Source organism: Capsicum annuum, chromosome 8, assembly GCF_002878395.1.
Source record: "Capsicum annuum cultivar UCD-10X-F1 chromosome 8, UCD10Xv1.1, whole genome shotgun sequence".
Classification (NCBI taxonomy): domain Eukaryota; kingdom Viridiplantae; phylum Streptophyta; class Magnoliopsida; order Solanales; family Solanaceae; genus Capsicum; species Capsicum annuum.
The window spans coordinates 37,932,847-37,951,728 of NC_061118.1; the positions used below are offsets into that span (position 1 = coordinate 37,932,847).

The following is an 18,882-nucleotide window of genomic DNA, read 5'->3' on the forward strand; positions in this document are numbered from 1 at the left end:
ATTTGCTTGATTTAACTGATTGTGTTGGTGGGGTGTTTTGCCAAAGCTAGTTAGGGGTAAGGTCTGCGTACACTCTAGCGTTTCCAATAGGGCCGGAGCCTATGTTGTTTGGACTCTTCAAAAATGTCATCGAGTGTGTGTCGGATACTTCAAAAATAGAGCATTTTTGGAGGATCCGACGCGGGTGCGGCCATGTTTTTGGAGAGTCCAAGGAATTTAGGCCGGAGCTAAGTAGGGCCGAGGGGGCTTATCCAAACTTCATTCGGAAAATATTATTAATTTTATATGTATATGTAGCAGATGTTGAACCCCTTTGGCTTCTTCGTGTGGTTACTATTAATATCCTAACCCCCCATAATAAAACGCCGATGCTCCCCGACCCCACTTATGGGATTTTACTGAGTATTTTGTTGTTGTTGTTGTCGGTGGTGGTGGGTGATTTGATTTCATTTTGCTTAACATTTGCAGATATATACTTGGAAGACTTTGGTATGCGTGCCTGAGTGAAGGGAAATAAACAAGGGAAAGCTTTGATAATCTTGAATATGGGGTTCATGAGGGGAAGGAGAATGTATGTCATTTTGAATAAAGGGTAAAAAAGAACTTACCGTTGTACTTCGACTATCATATTATTTTGTGTAGTTTCTATATTTGTTGCTATCTGTTGTTTTTGTTACTATCTGCTATGTCTTGTACTTCTATTACTTCTTTTTCTAGACTGTTTTGGACTATATTTCCGTGAGCCGAGGGTGTATCAGAAAAAACCTCTTTATCTCTGAGGTAGTGGTGAGGTCTGCGTGCAATCTACCCTATCCGGTTCCCAACTTATACTGGGCATGTTGTTGGTAAAAATGAACTTATCTCTGAGGTAGTGGTGAGGTCTGCGTGCAATCTACCCTATCCGGTTCCCAACTTATACTGGGCATGTTGTTGGTAAAAATGAACTTAACCCATCTGGGAAATGTTTGGGGTTCTTTGAAATGTTACTAATTGTTACTCCCTCCGTCTCAATTTATTTATCTAGTTTTGACTTGATATGGAGTTTAAGAAAGAGCATAATATATAAACCGACACTCAAACTTGACTTCTGCTGACAAGTAAGCACTTCAACTTTGAGTTTGCACATCTAGATGCCTCAATTTGGTCTCAGTTGACAACTAAACACCCCAACTCGTCTTCACTGTGCCTTGTGGACACCCGATGTTAACGTGACACAAAAAATTTTGGAAGTGTTTAGATGACCATTTGTAAGGTGGAGTATTCGACTGGCACAGTGGAGACGAGCAAAGGTGTTTAGATGTGCATACTCAAAGTTGGAATGTTTGCTTGCCAGCTTAGGCCAAGTTTGGGTGTCTGTTTATGTATAATGCCTTAGTTTGGGTGTCTGTTTATGTATTATGCCTTTAAGAAAGTAGAGAAGACTTTTGAATCTTGTGGTCAAAAACTGAAGATATGCAAAATGTACCAAAATGCATTTAATCTTGTGGTCTTAAATATGTCCGGTGGAAAGTTCTAGTTAGAACTGAAGAGTTGCCCAAAAAAAGGAAAGAGACATTCTTTTTGAAAAATGTACTGAAAAGGAAAGTAAGACAAAACAAAGTGAAACGGAGGGAGTATTAAATGTTTTGTTAAGTAGTTGAATTTGCTGAACAGATTGTGATAATGTAGTTGCTGTTTGCTTTATAAAGTTACGAGTTATAGCAACTTCTGTCTTGAGCGTTCTTCGGGGTAGTGCATATCAAACGGTAACTTATTTTTGTTGAAAAATGTGTACGCAAGTGCCCGAAAAATTTCTACCTTGAAAAGTAGTGTATTACAATGACAAATGTAGGTTGATTTTGATTCATTTGCTATCACATCATGTTACATATCAATGATGCTACTATCGATAATTTCCGGGAATTTTGCCTACTTTGATTAACTGAGAAGATACAGATAAATTACTGAAACTTACAACTATCTAGTTTCCTACCTGTGATAATTATAACGATGCGCCAGTCAGAAACTATTTTAGTAGTGGTCGCTACGTGCACGGATATCATATTTGAGTTATAATTTCTTTTTCTGACTTTATGAATCTGACAGGCCTTTCTTTCCAACTAAGCCATATTCAGTTCTTTCTTGTAGTTTAGCCGTCGAGCATATACACCAGAAGATCTATTTTATGACCAAGCAGATCTAGGAACTTGCCGGAGAGGTGGCCCTTCAAAAGGTTCTATATGATTGCCTTATTGGAGCTGGATTGCATTCGTAACCTAAATTGCACGGACTCTCCGAAAATGTTGCCGCACTTGTGTTGGATCCTTCAAAAATACACTATTTTTGGAGGATCCGACACGCATCCGTAGACATTTTGAAGAGTTCGAGCAACTTAGTTCTTAACTTTCCATTCCCTTGTTTAACATAAATACATAATTTCTTAGTCTTTTATTGATCATCCGTGCACGCTTATGTGTCCAAACTTGTTTGTCAAAGACGTCTATTGGCTGCAGCTACTATAGAACTTGTTAGACTTTGTAATACCGTATGTAAGCTTAATTAGTAAAGCACTATTACGCTTCTAAAAATTTACCTAGTGCCACGTGCTAACTCTTGAAAATGACACGACTTCCACTTTGACTATTGTACATTCACGTCCTTCCAAGCCCTTGGTCCTCGGAGAAGGCAAAAAATTAATATTACATTTCAAATTTTTAGTAGTTGATACTTGATTCTAGTTCTGAAGACAAAAAGATGACGAAGTAGAAGGTCAGAGGACGATCCAACATCCTTAAGCTATCTGAGATGACACACTCATGATCATGCTACCGTTAATTTGACTTTGTTTCAGTATTTAAAGATGAGGTTAAGAAGAGTAGAACATGCGGGTTTCATTAGTCTCGTCATGATATTTTCAACAACGACGACAACATACCAATATATTCCCACAAAGTGGGGTCTAGGGAGGGTAGAGCATGCACGGACCTTACCTTTACCTCAGAGGAGAGGTGAGGCAGAGAGGATGTTTCCGATAGACCATTGGCTCAAGACAAAAACAAAGGACGTAATGGAAGTACAAGAGATAATAGATAGTACGGAAACAACAGAATAATACTACAGCAAAATGGTTCTACAATCGAACTACACGAAACACTAGATAGCATTAGAAATCGAAGAACAAGAAACTAAAAAAATACTGCTATGACTACTAGTAAGGGCAACAAGACAATGTACTCCTATCTACTAGGACACACTCCTACGTACCATACTTCAACCCTAATTTGTGTCCTCCACACCTTCCTATCTGAGGTCATGTCCTCGTTATGATATTTTCATAATGCAAAAACAAACGAGTTTGTGGTGAGAAGAGTAAAGGTACTAGAGTTTTTTTTTTTTTTTTTTTTTTGAAATTGGTGTTACTAGAGTTTTTCATGTTATGATTACCTGAAACTTTCTCTCTCTTTTAATTCCCGTGGTCAGAAGAGTAAAGTTACTAGAGTTCTTTTTTTTTATTTTTTTTTCGAAATTGGTGTTACTAGGTTTTTCGTGTTATAATAACCTGAAACGTTCTCTTTTAGGAAAATTGAAAGATCATGGACATTCAATTTAGATAAAGATGGTAAATATAAGTGGTGATGCTTTTGTCTGCCGTTTTTGGAAACTGACTTAATCTACCAACCATTTTGTATGACTTGGATTAGTGGTTCCCTATGTATTTGCATATTATAGATTTCGATCCCCAAGACATTAATATATTATCAATTCACTCTAGTGAGATAGAGTAGAGTGGAACTTCCTATGTAGGGGTGAAATCCGGAGATCTATGAATGAACACCAAAAGCGAAGGCATCTCTTTGGGTCCCTACCGATGCTGAGATGCGGAAACATGGGGAACGAACAGGATTAGATACCCTGTCAGTACATGCCGTAAACGTATCACATCTAGGGCTTGTCTTAGGTCTATTTTCGCTGTTATCCAGTGCTTCAGATGAGCACTACTCTAAGGTGTAAACCTTGGAGATTCTTTCCGTTGTCCTAAATCTTGGTGCGCAGAGTTACCGAATACCTGTGTCGGGAGAAAATAGTAGGTACTTGATGGAATAGACGAGGTGCACGGAAACTAGACCACACACCACATTAGAAAAAGTTACCGTTAATGGCAGTTCTACAACTTCTTCTTTTGATTCTTTTATGTGTTTTTATGTCGACCAAATAGAGCATCTCAAGTTAAAAAATATTGGTAAATCTAATGTTTATTCAGTTTTGTTGTTTTTCGTTTCACATCTTTATCTATTGAAAAAAAGACGAGAAGTTCTGTTGGAATTTAATTATCCAAAAGAAACTTCTATTGTACTTTTTTGACTTGGTTGGCGATGCAATAGTTTCTGATTGAATACAAAATCTGACTTAAGCTGTTTCGCTATCTTGCTTTATCTGATGTCATGTATCCTTTTCGTTTTGCAGGTCCGACAATGCATCAAAGCTACACCAATTAATCTTGTGCATCCGACAATGCATCAAAGCTACACCAATTAATCTTGTGCATTAATGGAGACAGCCGTAAGTGTCTTTGCATAGTATAGAAAATTAAGAGAATATAAGGATCCATGGAAGTTGGAAGTTTGTTTATTCCCCTAATATTTGTTACGTAAAACTTTCGAAAGATTCCATTTTCTCTTAATGTGTACACATAGCATAGGTTACTATATTTAACTTTTGAATAATATACCTGTCGTAAATGTTCTCTTTTTTATGATGGGGAAGAAAAGCTAAACAGGTGGCTTACACCTCATGTTCACGCTAAAAGTCGAACTCCTCGCGCCAGAAGGTGTATGGCTGCTAGGTGTTTTGGCGTCCACCTGGCTGCCTAAGGGAAGCTAGGCCTTCCCTTGCTTTAAGAGACATGGACATGCATTTGTTTTAAAATGCTGATTCTTGCATCTACTACTTTGGCCGCTCCGGTGGGTTCCTTAAATGTCGTGGTTGTGGTTGAGCCGAGGGTCTATCGGAACCGCCTCTCTACCTGCACAAGGTAGAGGTAAGGTCTGCGTACTCAATACCCTCCTCCGACCCCACTTGTGGGATTACACTGGGTATGTAGTTGTTGGACTAACCTCTATCATTCCACCTTGCAGCCTAATGAGTTGAAGATATCAAGCAAGATTGGAGATAGACCAACCAGTGATGTTGTCGTAAGACTTAGAACACAGGATGGCCGTGACGATTGGCTTTACTGCCATTCAGATGTTCTCGTTGAAGAGAGCAAATATTTTGCTGATCGGTTATCAGATAGTTGGCCGACATGTCAGATTCTGGATTCACGCAATTGTGTTGAGGTTTACTGTGAAGAACCTGACCTGGACTCCCATGTCAATGTCCTTCGACTCTTTTATGTCATCGCGGATGGCTTAATGACAGAAGTTTGCCATGGCGTCAAGAACGCACTTGGCATTTTGCGAGTTGCTGTCAAGCTTGGATGTCCGAGAATTATTGCAGTGTGCGTGGATTATTTGGAAGCAGTCCCTTGGGAGGAAGCTGAAGAGGAGGAGATATTAAATACTATACCAAGCATGGGATCTAAGGCGGAACCCGTACTGGCTCGCCTCCAACCAGTCAATCCTACTGCAGTAATGAAGATTTTTCTCGCAACCCTTCAATTTGCTACGTCATCGCCTCCTTCACCCTTGCATGATCTGAAAAACACTGCTCAAGAACAGCTTGAATACATGCTCACCGAGGACGATGATGCTCCTTTAGTAACCGCTGATGAAGAAATAAAGCTAGAAGTCATTCGATGTGTCAAGAAGCTGTTTGTTAGGTTTAACAGCCTCATAGAATCTCTAACGTGTGACCTCCAAGAATCGATTTCAGATGCTGGGAAAATGCAATCGCTGCATTCTTGTTTGACAGATTTGTTATGGGCATGTCAGATATTAGGAAAGTTGGAGATTATCAGAGATTTCGTTTGCAGCTGGACGGAGTTGTCGGTGAAACTAGTGAAAATCGTTCAACAAAAAGACGCAGAAAATCAAATTCTGAAGACAAAACTGAAGGTTCTTGAGGTGACCGCAAAAGTATTAGAGGCGGTAGGATACGGCATAGTTGTGTTACCTACGGTTAAACGACTTCACATGGTGAAGCTCTGGCTTCCTTTTGTCCAGACCATGAAACCTTTAGTCGATTCATTCACCGAGGAAACCGAGGATGATCTCACAGTAAAAGTCGATAGCGACATCTGGCAATCGTTGGAGTCTGCATTCGTTGCTATTATACTCACACTGCCATCAGTTGATCAGACGGACATTTTAACTGAGTGGTTGGATAATCAACAGATTCGATATCCAGACCTCACCGAGGCATTTGAAGTATGGTGTTACAGGTCTAAGGTTGCCAAGCGAAGGCTGACAACACTCGCGGAAGAGCACAATACAGCTAAGGCAGTATGACTTCTCTTGTACTTTCGCCGATTCTAGGATTTAGGTGCTGAAAACTTTCTTTTATTCTTTTGAATTATGACATAGCGAACTGGTAAGACGTCGTAAAATGGCCTAGGTTCTGTAAAGTAACTTCTATTTTTGTAGTTGTTGTTGTTGTTGTATCAATCCTTTTCAGCAATATTCGGAACTCGAAAAAAACTGGAATTTTGCTCTGAAACTTTTATGCTAAGTGATGATTGATGACTTAACTTATGTTCTTACATTTGAAAGCTTTGCTCCTACAGATATGGCAGCTGATGTTCTTGGCCAAATCTGAATCTGCTTGTTAGTTATTTTGAAGTAGTTCTATTTTAACTTTTGAGTCGAGAGTGTATCGGAAACAACCTCACTACCCCACAAACGTAGGGGTAAGGTTTACGTACATCCTATCCTCTCCAGACTCCGCTTGTGGGACTACACTCGGTATGTTGTTGTTCTCTTTTTTGAGCCGGTTAGACAGATTATGTTGCTCGAATTTTTCAAAAATGTCTGTAGGTGTGTGTCAGATTCTTCAAAACGAATGCAGGATCTAACACGGATGTGGCAGCATTTTTGGAGAGTCCAAGCAGCATAGAATGCATATGGTTATCCTTATGCTAGTCACAAATTGTTGCAAGTTGTTTGAGTGAGTCGTTTTTCCGATGAATCATGAACCTCCGGAACCCTACTTAAGCCTAGGGTCTATCGTAAATAACCTCCCTACCTCACAAAGGTAGGACACTGGTATGTTGTTGGTCGTACTACTCTCACTTTGCTGTCGTTTTTTTCCCTTCAACCCTACTTCGAAAGCTTTTCTTATGAGTTGAGGATCCATCGGAAACAACCTCTTTGTCCTAAAAAGATACGGTAGGGGTAACGTCTACATATATCCTACACTTCCCCGGCCGGCTTGTGGGTTACACTAGGTATGTTTTGTTGTTGGTGGTGGCATTTCTCTTAGCTCCATTGACATATTAATCAAAATTACTTTTTTATTACAAAAATGATTACTCCATTCACAGTATGTTTTGTTGTTGTTGGTGGCATTTCTCTTATCTCCATTGACATATTAATCAAAATTACTTTTTTATTACAAAAATGATTACTCCATTCACAAATCTCTCAATCTAAATGGGAGATTCAAACAATATGATGAGTACCTTTTTATTTTAGATAATATTGATTGATTGGATTTGGTGATGTGGACATCTAATTAGAGGTCACGTGGTAAACATGATTTTGTAAAATTCATCGTTACAAATAAATGATACGAATGAACCTTTCTGTAACGGCAGTAATATAAATGCGCCAAACTTTCAACAACAGTAATGTAAATGAGCCAAACTTATAACAGATGACATAGATGAACAATTTCTAATAGTTCGATGACATATTTGAGTTTGTTTCCCAAATAATACTACCATATTTATTCATAATATTGGTTCAATCTTGGCCACAAGTGCCATGCATGAAATTGGTCAAAGATATAGTTCTTTTGTTACAATTGGTCTTTTTCTCTCATTCCTTTCTTTTTTTTTTAAACAAACGTGTTCAATTTTGTCCATTCATTACAAAGGAAAATTTGTTCAATTATTTATTTATTTATTTATCTATTATTTATTTATTTTCATTTTTTTTCTCTAAATGGTAATAGAGTAAACAATTAAGAATTTGCCCCAAGTTTCTATGTATGATGTGTGAATTACACGTAAGTCATGAATTTGAAATTTATCGACACCCTCGTAATCAAGTATTCGATTTCTATATCGATGTTACAAAGGTTGAGGGAGCTGGATTTAGGGTTTGTTCGCGCTTTTTGTCGACTCGATCTAAAACGTTGAGAACGATTGAAGGTTGTTGAAACGAAACCACACAGGTCACATCTACTACCTCTCGAGTTTTGAATTGGAAGAGGGAAGCAACAACTCGGTCGCGGAAGTAGGCACCTCCCACTTCCTTATGGTAGACACCTTGGCCTTGTTTATCTTGATTTGGTTTATGACATGCACCGAGAAGTCTACCTCTTATTTAACGAACGAGTACTTCTCTTTCTTGATGTAAAATTGAGTAGTTGAAAGATTTTACGTAGATGTTCCATGTGCTCCTCCGGAGTATTACGATAAATGAACTAAAAAGTCTGATATTTAAGTAGAGAAGGATAGAGGGATAAATTCAGACAAAATTTTGAATTGAATTTTTTTGGCCGTTTTTGAAACCAAGGGACGGCATGGTTATGTAGGGTCCAGAGAAGAATCACACTTGCATCAAGGGAATAATAGTGTAGGCAACGTACACTGACACAAGCATCAGAACTGATCATGCGGCTCAATCGAATGCATGACCCATTGATCACATCCGAGACAACTTTAAACCAAAGAGTTATGGCTAGCTGTAGGGTCTAGAGAAGAATCACACTTGCGTCAGGGGAATACTAGTGTAGGCAACGTACACTGACACAAGCATCAGAACTGATCATGCGGCTCAATCGAATGTATCACCTATAGGTTACATCCGAGACAACTTTAAACCAAAGAGTTATGGCAAACTAAAAGGAATAACTAATTTTATCACCTATTATATATATGCAAAAAGAAATTTAACCTTATATAGTGTAATTTTTCAGCGAGGCAGTTTCAGATAAACCTTTCCCCCCTCTCCGGGGATGGTGATTTTGATGAACTCCTTCCATCCCTCTTAATTTTTCTTTTTTTGGTTTCCCACTCGGTGTCCGGTATCAGCATTAAAGCCTCGATTAATTTGGATCACGCATTGTAGGACCCATTCTGAGGGTGATGCTCCCAACAGGATTTTCTCCATACCTAGGCTCGAACCCGAGACCTCCGATTCCCTACCCAAAATGCTAAAAAGCAATTGCATTTGGACCAAAAATCAAGAACCATCATTATCAAATAGTTACAAATAAGAAAAGAATCACAAAAGCAAGATTATCTCTCCCCCCCCCCCCCCCCCCCCCCCCCCCAAAAAAAAAAGATTTTTAGCAACATGATAGAAAAAACACTTTAATCACTTTTGAAATAAAATGTTATTTTAAAAAAGAGTGAAATAGTACTTAAATTTAATCAAACAATTTCCCAAACAAAGAAATATTTCTAAGAACAAAATTATTCTCTGTGTAACTTGTATCTATAAGTAACTACCTTTGTTAGGTTCATTTCATTTTCAAATGATCCATCATTATCTGTCCAAATTGGAAATTAGGATTTCATTTTATTTGTTCTATCTTTTCTATTTTTGAGGGGTATTTTTTTTTTTTTTGGGGGGGGTGGGGTGGGGTGGGGTTGTTGTTATTGATGATTATTTCATAGAATAATGGTTATATTTTATATTTCCATCATAAAATTCTTTGATAGTAAAGTTTGAAGATAATTCATATATTGGTATTAGTCTAGTTAGGTGTTTATTCCTTCTATCTATATACATATAAACTTGAAATTTCCATGTGTAACAAGCTATGTTGAGATTTGAGATAATATATGCAAACGTGATCTTTAACTTGACCTCAACTGATATTTATATCCTCCCACTTGAGGGGGTTTAGAAGAAAATATATGAACTGACCGAAGGGGGTTCAACATCTACTATATATACATAGAAAAAATATTTTTAACCATGTAAAAATAGTATAATTTAACATCGAAGGGGTTCCGATGAACCCCTCGCTGAAAGGTGGCTCCGCCACTACGAGTAGACACGTAAATTTGTATAAAGTTGAACAAATAGAGACACACATTTTACGTGGGTCCTACATGACATTTATATGTGTATTATGCCACCTATGACATATGCGCCTATTGGTTTAACTTTATACAAGTTTAAGTACCTGTGTGCACTCTCGAAATTGGAGGGCATATATATGCAAATTGAGGCCAAGTTAAAAGGCACGTTTATGCATTACATCTGTTTTATATGAAATAATGACTCTATAGTTTGAAACCAAAAACTATATTTATTCAGAATTAATTTGTATTTATTAATATTGAACAAGTAAAAATAATAGAGTAAGTATTATAATATATATATTTCGTAAAAAGTTCAATGAAATGTTGACTTATTGGCGCACCCAGTGTTGATATGAAATGCTAAAATCATTTAACATATTATAGTGAAAATTTCTAAGTTCAAAATATTGACTTTATAAAATATCTATAGGAGGGAAAATAATTTGAATTGAATTCCCATTATCCATCATGAGAATGATAGAAAAATCATTTTCATCAAATAATTGAGTGTGACTTTTGCTTTTGTATAGTTTGACTTATAGGCTCAAATGAAACCTTGGACTAAAATATTATAGAGGAAAATAACTTGTAGTAATTATTAGACTTTTTTAACTTATGAAAGATAAGATCAGAGGCAGAATCAAAATTCTTACTGAGCAGATTCAAAATATGATAAAGCATACAAAGAACTGAATATTCAGCATCTACTATATATTCAACATAATTATTCAACATTACGCTCCGCCCCTTACTCAAACATGTTTTCATTTTGCTCAGGAGCGGAACTAGCTAATAGTAAGGGGTTCATCCGAACCCTGAGCGGTTAGCTTTGGATGATTTCAGGGGTAGGAGTAGGTCGAAGAAATATTGGAGGGAGGTGATTAGACGTGACATGGATCAATTACAACTTACTGAGTATATGACCCTAGATAGAAAGTTATGGAAGGCACAAATTAGGTTAGAGGGCTAGTGCGGGTGGGTGGGGCGTAGCTAGTAGATATGAGTGTTTTGGGGTAGCCGTGCTTTGGTGTTGCGCCCGGTTTGATAGTGTAGGGTACTAGTGTGTGATTTTATTACATTATTACATCCTATTTTATGTTTTGTTTTCTATCTTTTGTCCTGAGCCGAGAGTCTATCGGAAACAGCCTCTCTACTTTTTCGGAGGTAGTGGTATAGATTGCGTATATTTTACCCTCTCCAGACCCCACTATGTGGGATTACACTGGGTATGTTGTTGTTGTTGTTGTTATTGCTGTTGTATATATAACAGATGTTCAACCCCTTCGATTAGTTTTTTTGTTCACATTTTTCGATTTTGAACCCCTTAGTTAAGATGCTGGCTTTTGCTAGGAAAAAATAGATTTATGATTGAAAATGGAAAGAGAATTGACGAAGATTGGCTAAAAATGGATGGAGTATTATTTTTTTTTTTTTATACCATCCAAAACAACATATAACAAGCCCAATTTAACTATGCCATCTGCATCAACAAAATTAATATACAAACCCTCAACCATATATATATATATATCTTCTAGAACTAGGCCTAGAAAATCTATCTATTTTTGAAGAACTTAAATGGTTCTTCATCTGCAATGTATAGGACTATGTAACTATGTAAAAGTTGTTTCTTGATTCTTTACACTACCATGATCATATAATTCCCAAAACAATATACTAAACATCGGTTTTTTGGTTGTTCAACAATAGAAGTTGTCTGTCGCTAATTCCTGTTCTTGTTTTAGCAACATAAGTTGTCTGTCGCTACTCGCTAATGCATGTTCTTGTTTTAGCGCGACTGAAGTTGTCTGTCGGTAATGCATGTTGTTGTTCAGCAACTGAAGTTGTCTGTTGCTAATTCCTGTTGTTTTGTCACGCGACAAAATCTGGTAACAAGGGCGCGGCAAACCTCTTTCTGTTTTGAATGTTGAAGTTCTCGTAAACACTTGATGTTGAGTGAGCTGATGTTGGTGTGTTTAGGCTACCAAACTCATGATTTGCTTCACCAATTTGGATGTTTTGTGTGGGAATGGGAAGGAAACTGTGGTGTGTAGCTGACATTGGTAGATTTTCGTTATGTGGTAAGCCAAGAGTGAGTGAAACTGCGCCGCTTGCTGAGTATGGCGCTGAGAATTGCTCGGTGCTAAACCTCGAGATTTCTCCAATAGGATAAGCCCCGAATCCTCCCATGAAGTTCATCGGTCCTCCCATTAGTGAGAATCCATCTCTGTCCTGCCTATCGTCCCCAAACTTCATCGTCATTTGGTCCTCATCAGGCTTTACATCCATGTTTGGCGAATGCAACATGTCGTTGTTGCTCCTCAGTTTCTTCGGACTACTTCCTTGAGTAATGTCGATGCTTTCAATCTCTGGTGATCCGATGAGGTTGAAACCAGCAGCAGACTGATTACGGATGCTCATACCGATAGGTGATATGGAAGTGGCATTCGACATTGACATTTTTGAAGTCGAGTTGTGTTGCTTCGAGACATCTGAACCAGGACTTTTCTGTTGTTGAGCAATGGATCTCGATGTTGTTGAATCATCGTTCTGTTCGCCTAATTTGTTTGTCTTTTCTTGATCCGTTCCATTCTGTTCGTGTTCTTTCACCTCTTCCAAGTACATCTCTTCCACCATCGGCTTCCAAAGGCGAACGCGAGCATTGATGAACCAATTCGACACCTGAATTGTCCCGAAACATAACTTTGTCAAAACCAAAACTGTTAAGACCAATGTTGTTTATCACCTAAGTTGCTCGGACTCTCCAAAAATGTTGCTGCACCCGTGTCAGATCCTTCAAAATCATACTATTTTTGGAGGATATGACATGCACCTATCGACATTCTTGAAGAGTCTGAGCAATATAGCTTATCACTTACCTGACTCCTAGTTAGCCCTGTCTGTTTTGCTAGCATCATTTTGTCTGAATCCTTGGGATAACTGTACACAAATTGCCACAATGTATCAGAATATAGTACTTCGCCTGCGGATCCTCCAAAATATATGCATTCTTTGGAGGATCCGACACAGGTGTAGCAACATTTTCCGGAAATTTTAGGTACTTACGGGTGAAGGAAATGCTCGAAAAGCCAAGCGCGAAGAACAGAAACAGCACGTTCGGGCAATCCTCTCTGAGGTCTCCAAGCATTATGCTGGATCATTCCCAATTGTTGAAGAGCTCTTTGTTGTCTTAGCTGATTATCAACAAACTTAAGCCTCGAACCTTCAATCTTCGTTCCCAAACTATCCTCTTCGCCTAACGTCTTGCTTGCTGATCGTATTTGACCAATTATCGCGTCCTTAAGACACCTAAATTGCTTCGAAATCGTCTGTAAAGCCAATGCTGTATATGTTTTTGCTGATCCAATGCCAGCTGCTTGCTCCAACCAATGTATCACTGTCTGCATTTGATGATGATAAAGTCTGTACCTTTGCTCCACCTATGTATTAACACCCAAAATTATAGAAACAAAACATAAAAGCAAAAAGAGTTACAAAATTTCATATCTACGTTGCTCAGACTCTTCAAAAATGTTATCGGGAGCATGTCGGATCTTTCAAAAGTAGTACACTTCTGGAGTATCCAACACGACTACAAAGCAAAAGAGTACTAAAATTTCACATCTATGTTGCTCAGACTCTTCAAAAATGTTATCGGGAGCATGTCAGATCATTCAAAAGTAGTATACTTCCGGAGGATCCAACATGAGTACAAAGCAAAAAGAGTACTAAAGTTTCATATCTATGTTGCTCAGACTCTTCAAAAATGTTATCGGAGCATGTCGGATCATTCAAATGTAGTATCGCAAATTTTTGGAGAATCCGAGCAACTTAGTTTGATATTACAGGATTGTCAAGAGTCAGGACAATACCCCTGATGAAAGTAACACTTTTGACAGGTACGTTTTCCTCTTAGTATTATTTAGTACTAGTTTTTAGATTTACTATTTTTTTTCAGTGAAGATCTGATGCAACTTTTTTGATAGAGACACTATCTTGAAAGGCTAAAAAACTATAACAATCAAAAAGTACCATAGCCTTAAAATAATATTTGTTGGAAACCGATAAGGCCAGTGTTCGCCGTCAAGCTTATCAATGAAGAGGACATATAGTATCACTCGTTGAGTGAACTATTAGTGAAGATTGTAAATAATTGTCGAAGCTTATCGACGACCCCAGTGTCTCACTCGCTGAGAGTTGTTATCGAAGATTGTAGATATACTTGTTGGAAGCCGAAAAGGCCAAAATTACACATATCTAGACGAAGACAAAATAACAACAACAACATACTCAGTGTATTTTCACAAAGTCGGTCTGAAGAGGGTTAAAGTGTACGCAATCCACACCACTACCTCAGAACGAGGACAAACCAACGTGCCAACTCTTTGGCAAACAAAGGACACAAAGGTGAAGATGATTAGCCGACGCTCAAGGATATGGAGTTTCTTCTGTTGACTGATGTGACCTATGTCGGTCTGACTCTGATCCGACACGGATGCAACAACATTTTTGAAGACTCCGAGCAACGTAAAAAAGAAAGAAGATATAGGAGCATATAGCTAATTAATTACCTCATCAAGCATGTTTACAAGTTTAGCTTTTTTCATCTGAATTTCTTGCCTTTCTGCTGTACTTAGCTCTGTTCCAGCAACTGCAACACCATCATGTTTACTGTTACTCTCTCCCCCATCTACTTGTCCATCAACATCAGTTGTCGTTGTTGTTGTCGTCATCGTTGTGTTCTTCAATTTCTTGACATCATCATTAACAACTTCAGTACTATTAGTACTAGTACTTTTCATTGATTTTCCAACATTTACAACTTCATCAAGCAACTCTTGTGCTGCCTTCAAGTACTTAGAACTCAAAGGCACACTACTACTACTACTACCCGGTTGTTGTAGTATCCCGGACGATGCCGATCCGCCCCCGGCCGTCGGCGAAACAATCTCACGCGCTGCATTAAAGTTCCCGAAACCCGGCTGCTGCGACGACAAACTAAGAGAAAGACCTTGTTGATGAGCGCGTGTAATATCACGCGCCGCTGTAATATCATTACTCGGGTTGTAAAAACCATACTGAGTCGATCGAGCTAGGAACCCATGAAGTGCAGATATTGAATCATTGTTACTATTACCCCCCTCTTGTGATGAACTGGACGGCGCAGCGAACGCCGCGGTGGTGAGAGGTATCCCGACAAACTGCTGAGACGGAGGCGGCGGTGGCGGTGGCGGCGCGTGAGATAAGTTTATTGAACTTCCAACAGTGTTGGAGTTGAAGAAAATAAGGTTGTTACTACTGACACCTTGTTGTTGTTGTTGTTGCTGATGATGTTGTGTTTCAGAAAATCCAACATAACCAGGATTCATCAGTATTAAAGTTTGCAATCCATCATTTCCTGTTTGGATTTCTGAATTTCCATGAAAATATGATGCCATTTTTTTCCTCACAATAAAAAACAAAAAACTAATCTGCAAAAAAAAAAAAAATCAAAATTTAAAGTCTAACTAAGTCATTCATATCATTTTCCAAAATAAAAGCCAAAACATACTATATATAAATTAAAGCAAACTTTACCCTACACAACCCCCCACCCCTGTATTGTATAGTGACAGAGCCAGAATTTTCACTAAGCGGTTCAAACTGGGGGTTTGAGGTCTATTATACAGTGACGGATTCAGAATTTAGGGATCGTGGGTGCACGAAAGATTTGAACATGTATATTAATGTCCAAAGCTTTAAGGTTCCGTCTAAAAACTAAAACATTCAGCTATCTTCTTTGTTTACCGGGCGTTTTTCCTAAATCTTATACCTGATTTTATAAAATTTTTTTATATAATTATACTTAATATGCATCGAATTTAATGGATGACGGAGCACAAAAAATTTGACTAAGTAAAGTGAAGTCAAATCAATGAAGTGCACAGCCCAACCTCTTTGTTTGAAGCTTTGTATAGGTCCGCCCTTGCTATTATATATGCATAAAAGATAATTTCAAACCATACATATATAAGTAGTGTAATTTTCTATCGAGGGGGTTCGGATGACTCCTAGCTCAAAGCTAGTTCCGCCCGTGTACATTCAACCTCTCTTCACTACAAACGTAAGAGTAAGGTCTGTGTATATTGCTATTGTGGTTGTAATATATACTACCGACAATTACAAATTACTATATCAGTGACGGAGACAGAATTTTCATCGAGAACTCATAGAATGAATCTTCCTAGCTCTAAGGGTAAAACTTTTTTAACTAAAAAAAGGTAAGATCCCTATGTAAAAGTACTTGTTTTATGGTAATAATTGATGTGTACTTGTTACAACTTTCAAAGGCACAAAATGATAAATGAACCTAGAAAATTTAGTAATATATGTCAATATAACCAATCATTTGTATGAGAAATATTTAAAAGAAATAAATCATTTAACTTATATAAATGCATTTAATTTTCTTGATTAAAAAAAAAATAAGATTAGGGTTTGTAAATTAAATATGGTTATACGAAATTTTGTTTAGTGCACGTGGTGTATTATAATCTGACAAATGGAAGAAATGAAGAATTTTCTTTTGGTTACTGTGGCACAGAAAATCATTATAGATTTTAGAGAGAGAAAGGACACACATAATGAAGAGAGAGAGTGAAAATTCGATAGAACTTAATAATTTTGATTCAGATATTATATTTATTTTAAAAGTTTCACTACTAACATATTAAAATTATTAACTTAGAACTTAAAATTCATAAACTTTTTTGATCTATTTGAGTATTGGTGTAGCTATAGTATCGGTTACGGTTTCAGTAGAACTCATTAGCTAGTTTTATTTTAAATATTGTATTTTCATTAAACATTCGTTTCATGTGTAGATTAATTTAGAACTCAGTAACGCAAAAGCTTCAGAATTCAAAATCTCATAAACTTTAAATTCTCGATCTACCTCAAATTAGAGTCTTGACTACAGTTACGACTGAAGTCAATAACTTCATTTCAAATTTTATACTTTTCTTAAAAACTTCATTCGATAAGTACAAATTGTTAATTCAGACTCAACATCACAAAAGGGTAGTAAAATAAAATTTAAAATCAGATAACTTCAAATTTTGGCTCCGCCTCGACCGATTAAAAAAAAAGAAAGGAAGAAAACCATTTTTCTTCAAACAATTAATGGGAGAAGCTTACATTTTTACTTTGTTAATTAATAAGTGAAGAAGTAATGCCATACCTGGAAAATAATATTTTTGATTATTATAACTTTCTTTTTTTTATTTTATTTTTTCTTTCTTCTTGTGATTTGACTCAGCTTTCCAAATCATTTGATGCATCCATCAGCATAAAAAAAAAAAAAAAGAAAAAAAAAACTATCTTCTTCTGTGTGAAGTGATGAGAGCTAATAAAAGTACTGAACTTTTTTTTTAGAGAGAGAAAAGAAAATAAAAGAAGAAAGATAGAAAGAGAGAAAGATGTGGATTTGTGTATGTGAGTGTGTGGTTTTCTTATATATAAAAATATTCTCTTTCTGTGTCACAGTTTATGTTTCAAAAGTTACAGATTTTAATTTAATCGTAAATATAAATAGGAGCGAAGGCGGAGCTACTGATGATGAATGAAAAGAAAGTTTTAAAATTTACATTTTTTAATTTTAATCGTAAATATGAATAGGAGCAAAGGCGGAGATACTGATGAATGAAAAGGATCTAATATCGATAAGAGTCTAAGAGATGAAAAGAAAGATGTAGATGTGTGTATGTGAGTGTGTGTTTTTGCTTATATATAAATATATTCTCTTTCTGTTCGAATTTATGTGTCACAGTTTGAGTTTCAAAAGTTACACATTTTAATTTTAATCGTAAATATGAATAGGAGCGAAGGCGGAGCTACCGATGAATGAAAAGGAAGTTTAGTAAATATGAATAGGAGCGAAAGCGGAGCTACCGATGAATTGAAAGGATCTAATATCGATAAGAGACGAGAAGAAAGATGTGGATGTGTGTATGTGAGCGTGTGTGTTTGCTTATATATAATAAATATTCCTTTTCTGTTCAAATTTAAGTGTCGTAGTTTGGATTTTAAAAGTTACATTTTCTAATTTTAATCGTAAATATGAATAGGAGCGAAGACGGAACTACCGATGAATTAAAAGGATCTAATATCGATAAGAGATGAGCAGGAAGATGCGAATGTGTGCATGTGATTGTGCGTTTTTGCTTATATATAAAAGTATTTTCTTTTAGTTTGAATTTATGTGTCATAGTTTGAGTTTTCAAAAGTTATACTTTTTAATTTTAATCGTAAATATGAATAGAAGTGGAGACGAAGTTATCGATAAATGAAAAGAATCAAATATCGAAAAGAGATGAGAAGAAAGATGTGGAAGTGTGTATGTGAGTGTGCATTTTTGTTTATACATAAAAAATTCTCTTTCTGTACGAATTTATATGGCATAATTTGAGTTTTAAAAGTTACATTTATTAATTTTAATTGTAAATATGAATAACAGCGGAGACGAAGCTACCGATGAATGGAAAGAATCAAATACCGATAAAAGATGAGAAGAAAGATGTGGATGTGTGTATGTGAGTGTGTGTTTTTGCTTATATATTAAAATATTCTCTTTTTGTTTTAATTTATGTGTCATAGTTTGAGTTTTAAAAGTTACATTCTTTTAATTTGAATCGTAAATATTAATAGGGGCGAAGGCGAAGCTACTGATG

At 36.8% G+C, this 18,882-nt stretch overlaps 2 protein-coding genes across 13 annotated transcripts; one reads left to right on the forward strand and one right to left on the reverse strand.

Moving 5' to 3' along the window:
* Positions 1-447: 447 nt before the first annotated feature.
* Positions 448-6,664, forward strand: LOC107846243 (BTB/POZ domain-containing protein At3g05675). 10 transcript variants are annotated; one of them, XM_047394403.1, is made up of 4 exons: positions 448-592; positions 2,128-2,213; positions 4,485-4,539; positions 5,115-6,664. In XM_047394403.1, the coding sequence occupies exons 3-4, from the start codon at positions 4,528-4,530 to the stop codon at positions 6,423-6,425; spliced, it is 1,323 nt and encodes a 440-aa protein (XP_047250359.1). In that variant the 5' UTR covers positions 448-592; positions 2,128-2,213; positions 4,485-4,527; the 3' UTR covers positions 6,426-6,664. The 10 variants fall into 10 exon arrangements, with proteins under 10 accessions (XP_047250359.1, XP_047250360.1, XP_047250367.1 ...); XM_047394404.1 differs by having other exon boundaries at positions 2,128-2,212; positions 4,444-4,539; XM_047394405.1 differs by having other exon boundaries at positions 450-592; positions 2,115-2,213.
* A 4,906-nt stretch (positions 6,665-11,570) lies between these two features.
* LOC107846270 (BEL1-like homeodomain protein 1) lies at positions 11,571-17,910 on the reverse strand. Of its 3 annotated transcripts, none has more exons than XM_016690704.2 (5): positions 17,394-17,910; positions 14,746-15,645; positions 13,241-13,614; positions 13,054-13,114; positions 11,571-12,856 (listed from the first exon to the last, which is right to left on the reverse strand). In XM_016690704.2, exons 2-5 carry the CDS (start codon positions 15,610-15,612, stop codon positions 12,047-12,049), a joined length of 2,112 nt encoding a protein of 703 aa, XP_016546190.2. In that variant the 5' UTR covers positions 15,613-15,645; positions 17,394-17,910; the 3' UTR covers positions 11,571-12,046. The 3 variants fall into 3 exon arrangements, with proteins under 3 accessions (XP_016546190.2, XP_047250371.1, XP_047250370.1); XM_047394415.1 differs by having other exon boundaries at positions 17,351-17,396; XM_047394414.1 differs by lacking the exon at positions 17,394-17,910 and adding an exon at positions 16,108-17,221.
* Positions 17,911-18,882: the final 972 nt, after the last annotated feature.

Coding starts and splice junctions, on each gene's coding strand:
- LOC107846270 (XM_016690704.2), bottom strand. CDS start 15,612: ATGGCATCATATTTTCATGGAAATTCAGAAATCCAAACAGGAAATGAT. Junction 13,115..13,240: donor TTCGAGCATTTCCTTCACCC/GTAAGTACCTAA, acceptor ATTTGTGTACAG/TTATCCCAAGGATTCAGACA. Junction 12,857..13,053: donor CAGGGCTAACTAGGAGTCAG/GTAAGTGATAAG, acceptor GGGACAATTCAG/GTGTCGAATTGGTTCATCAA.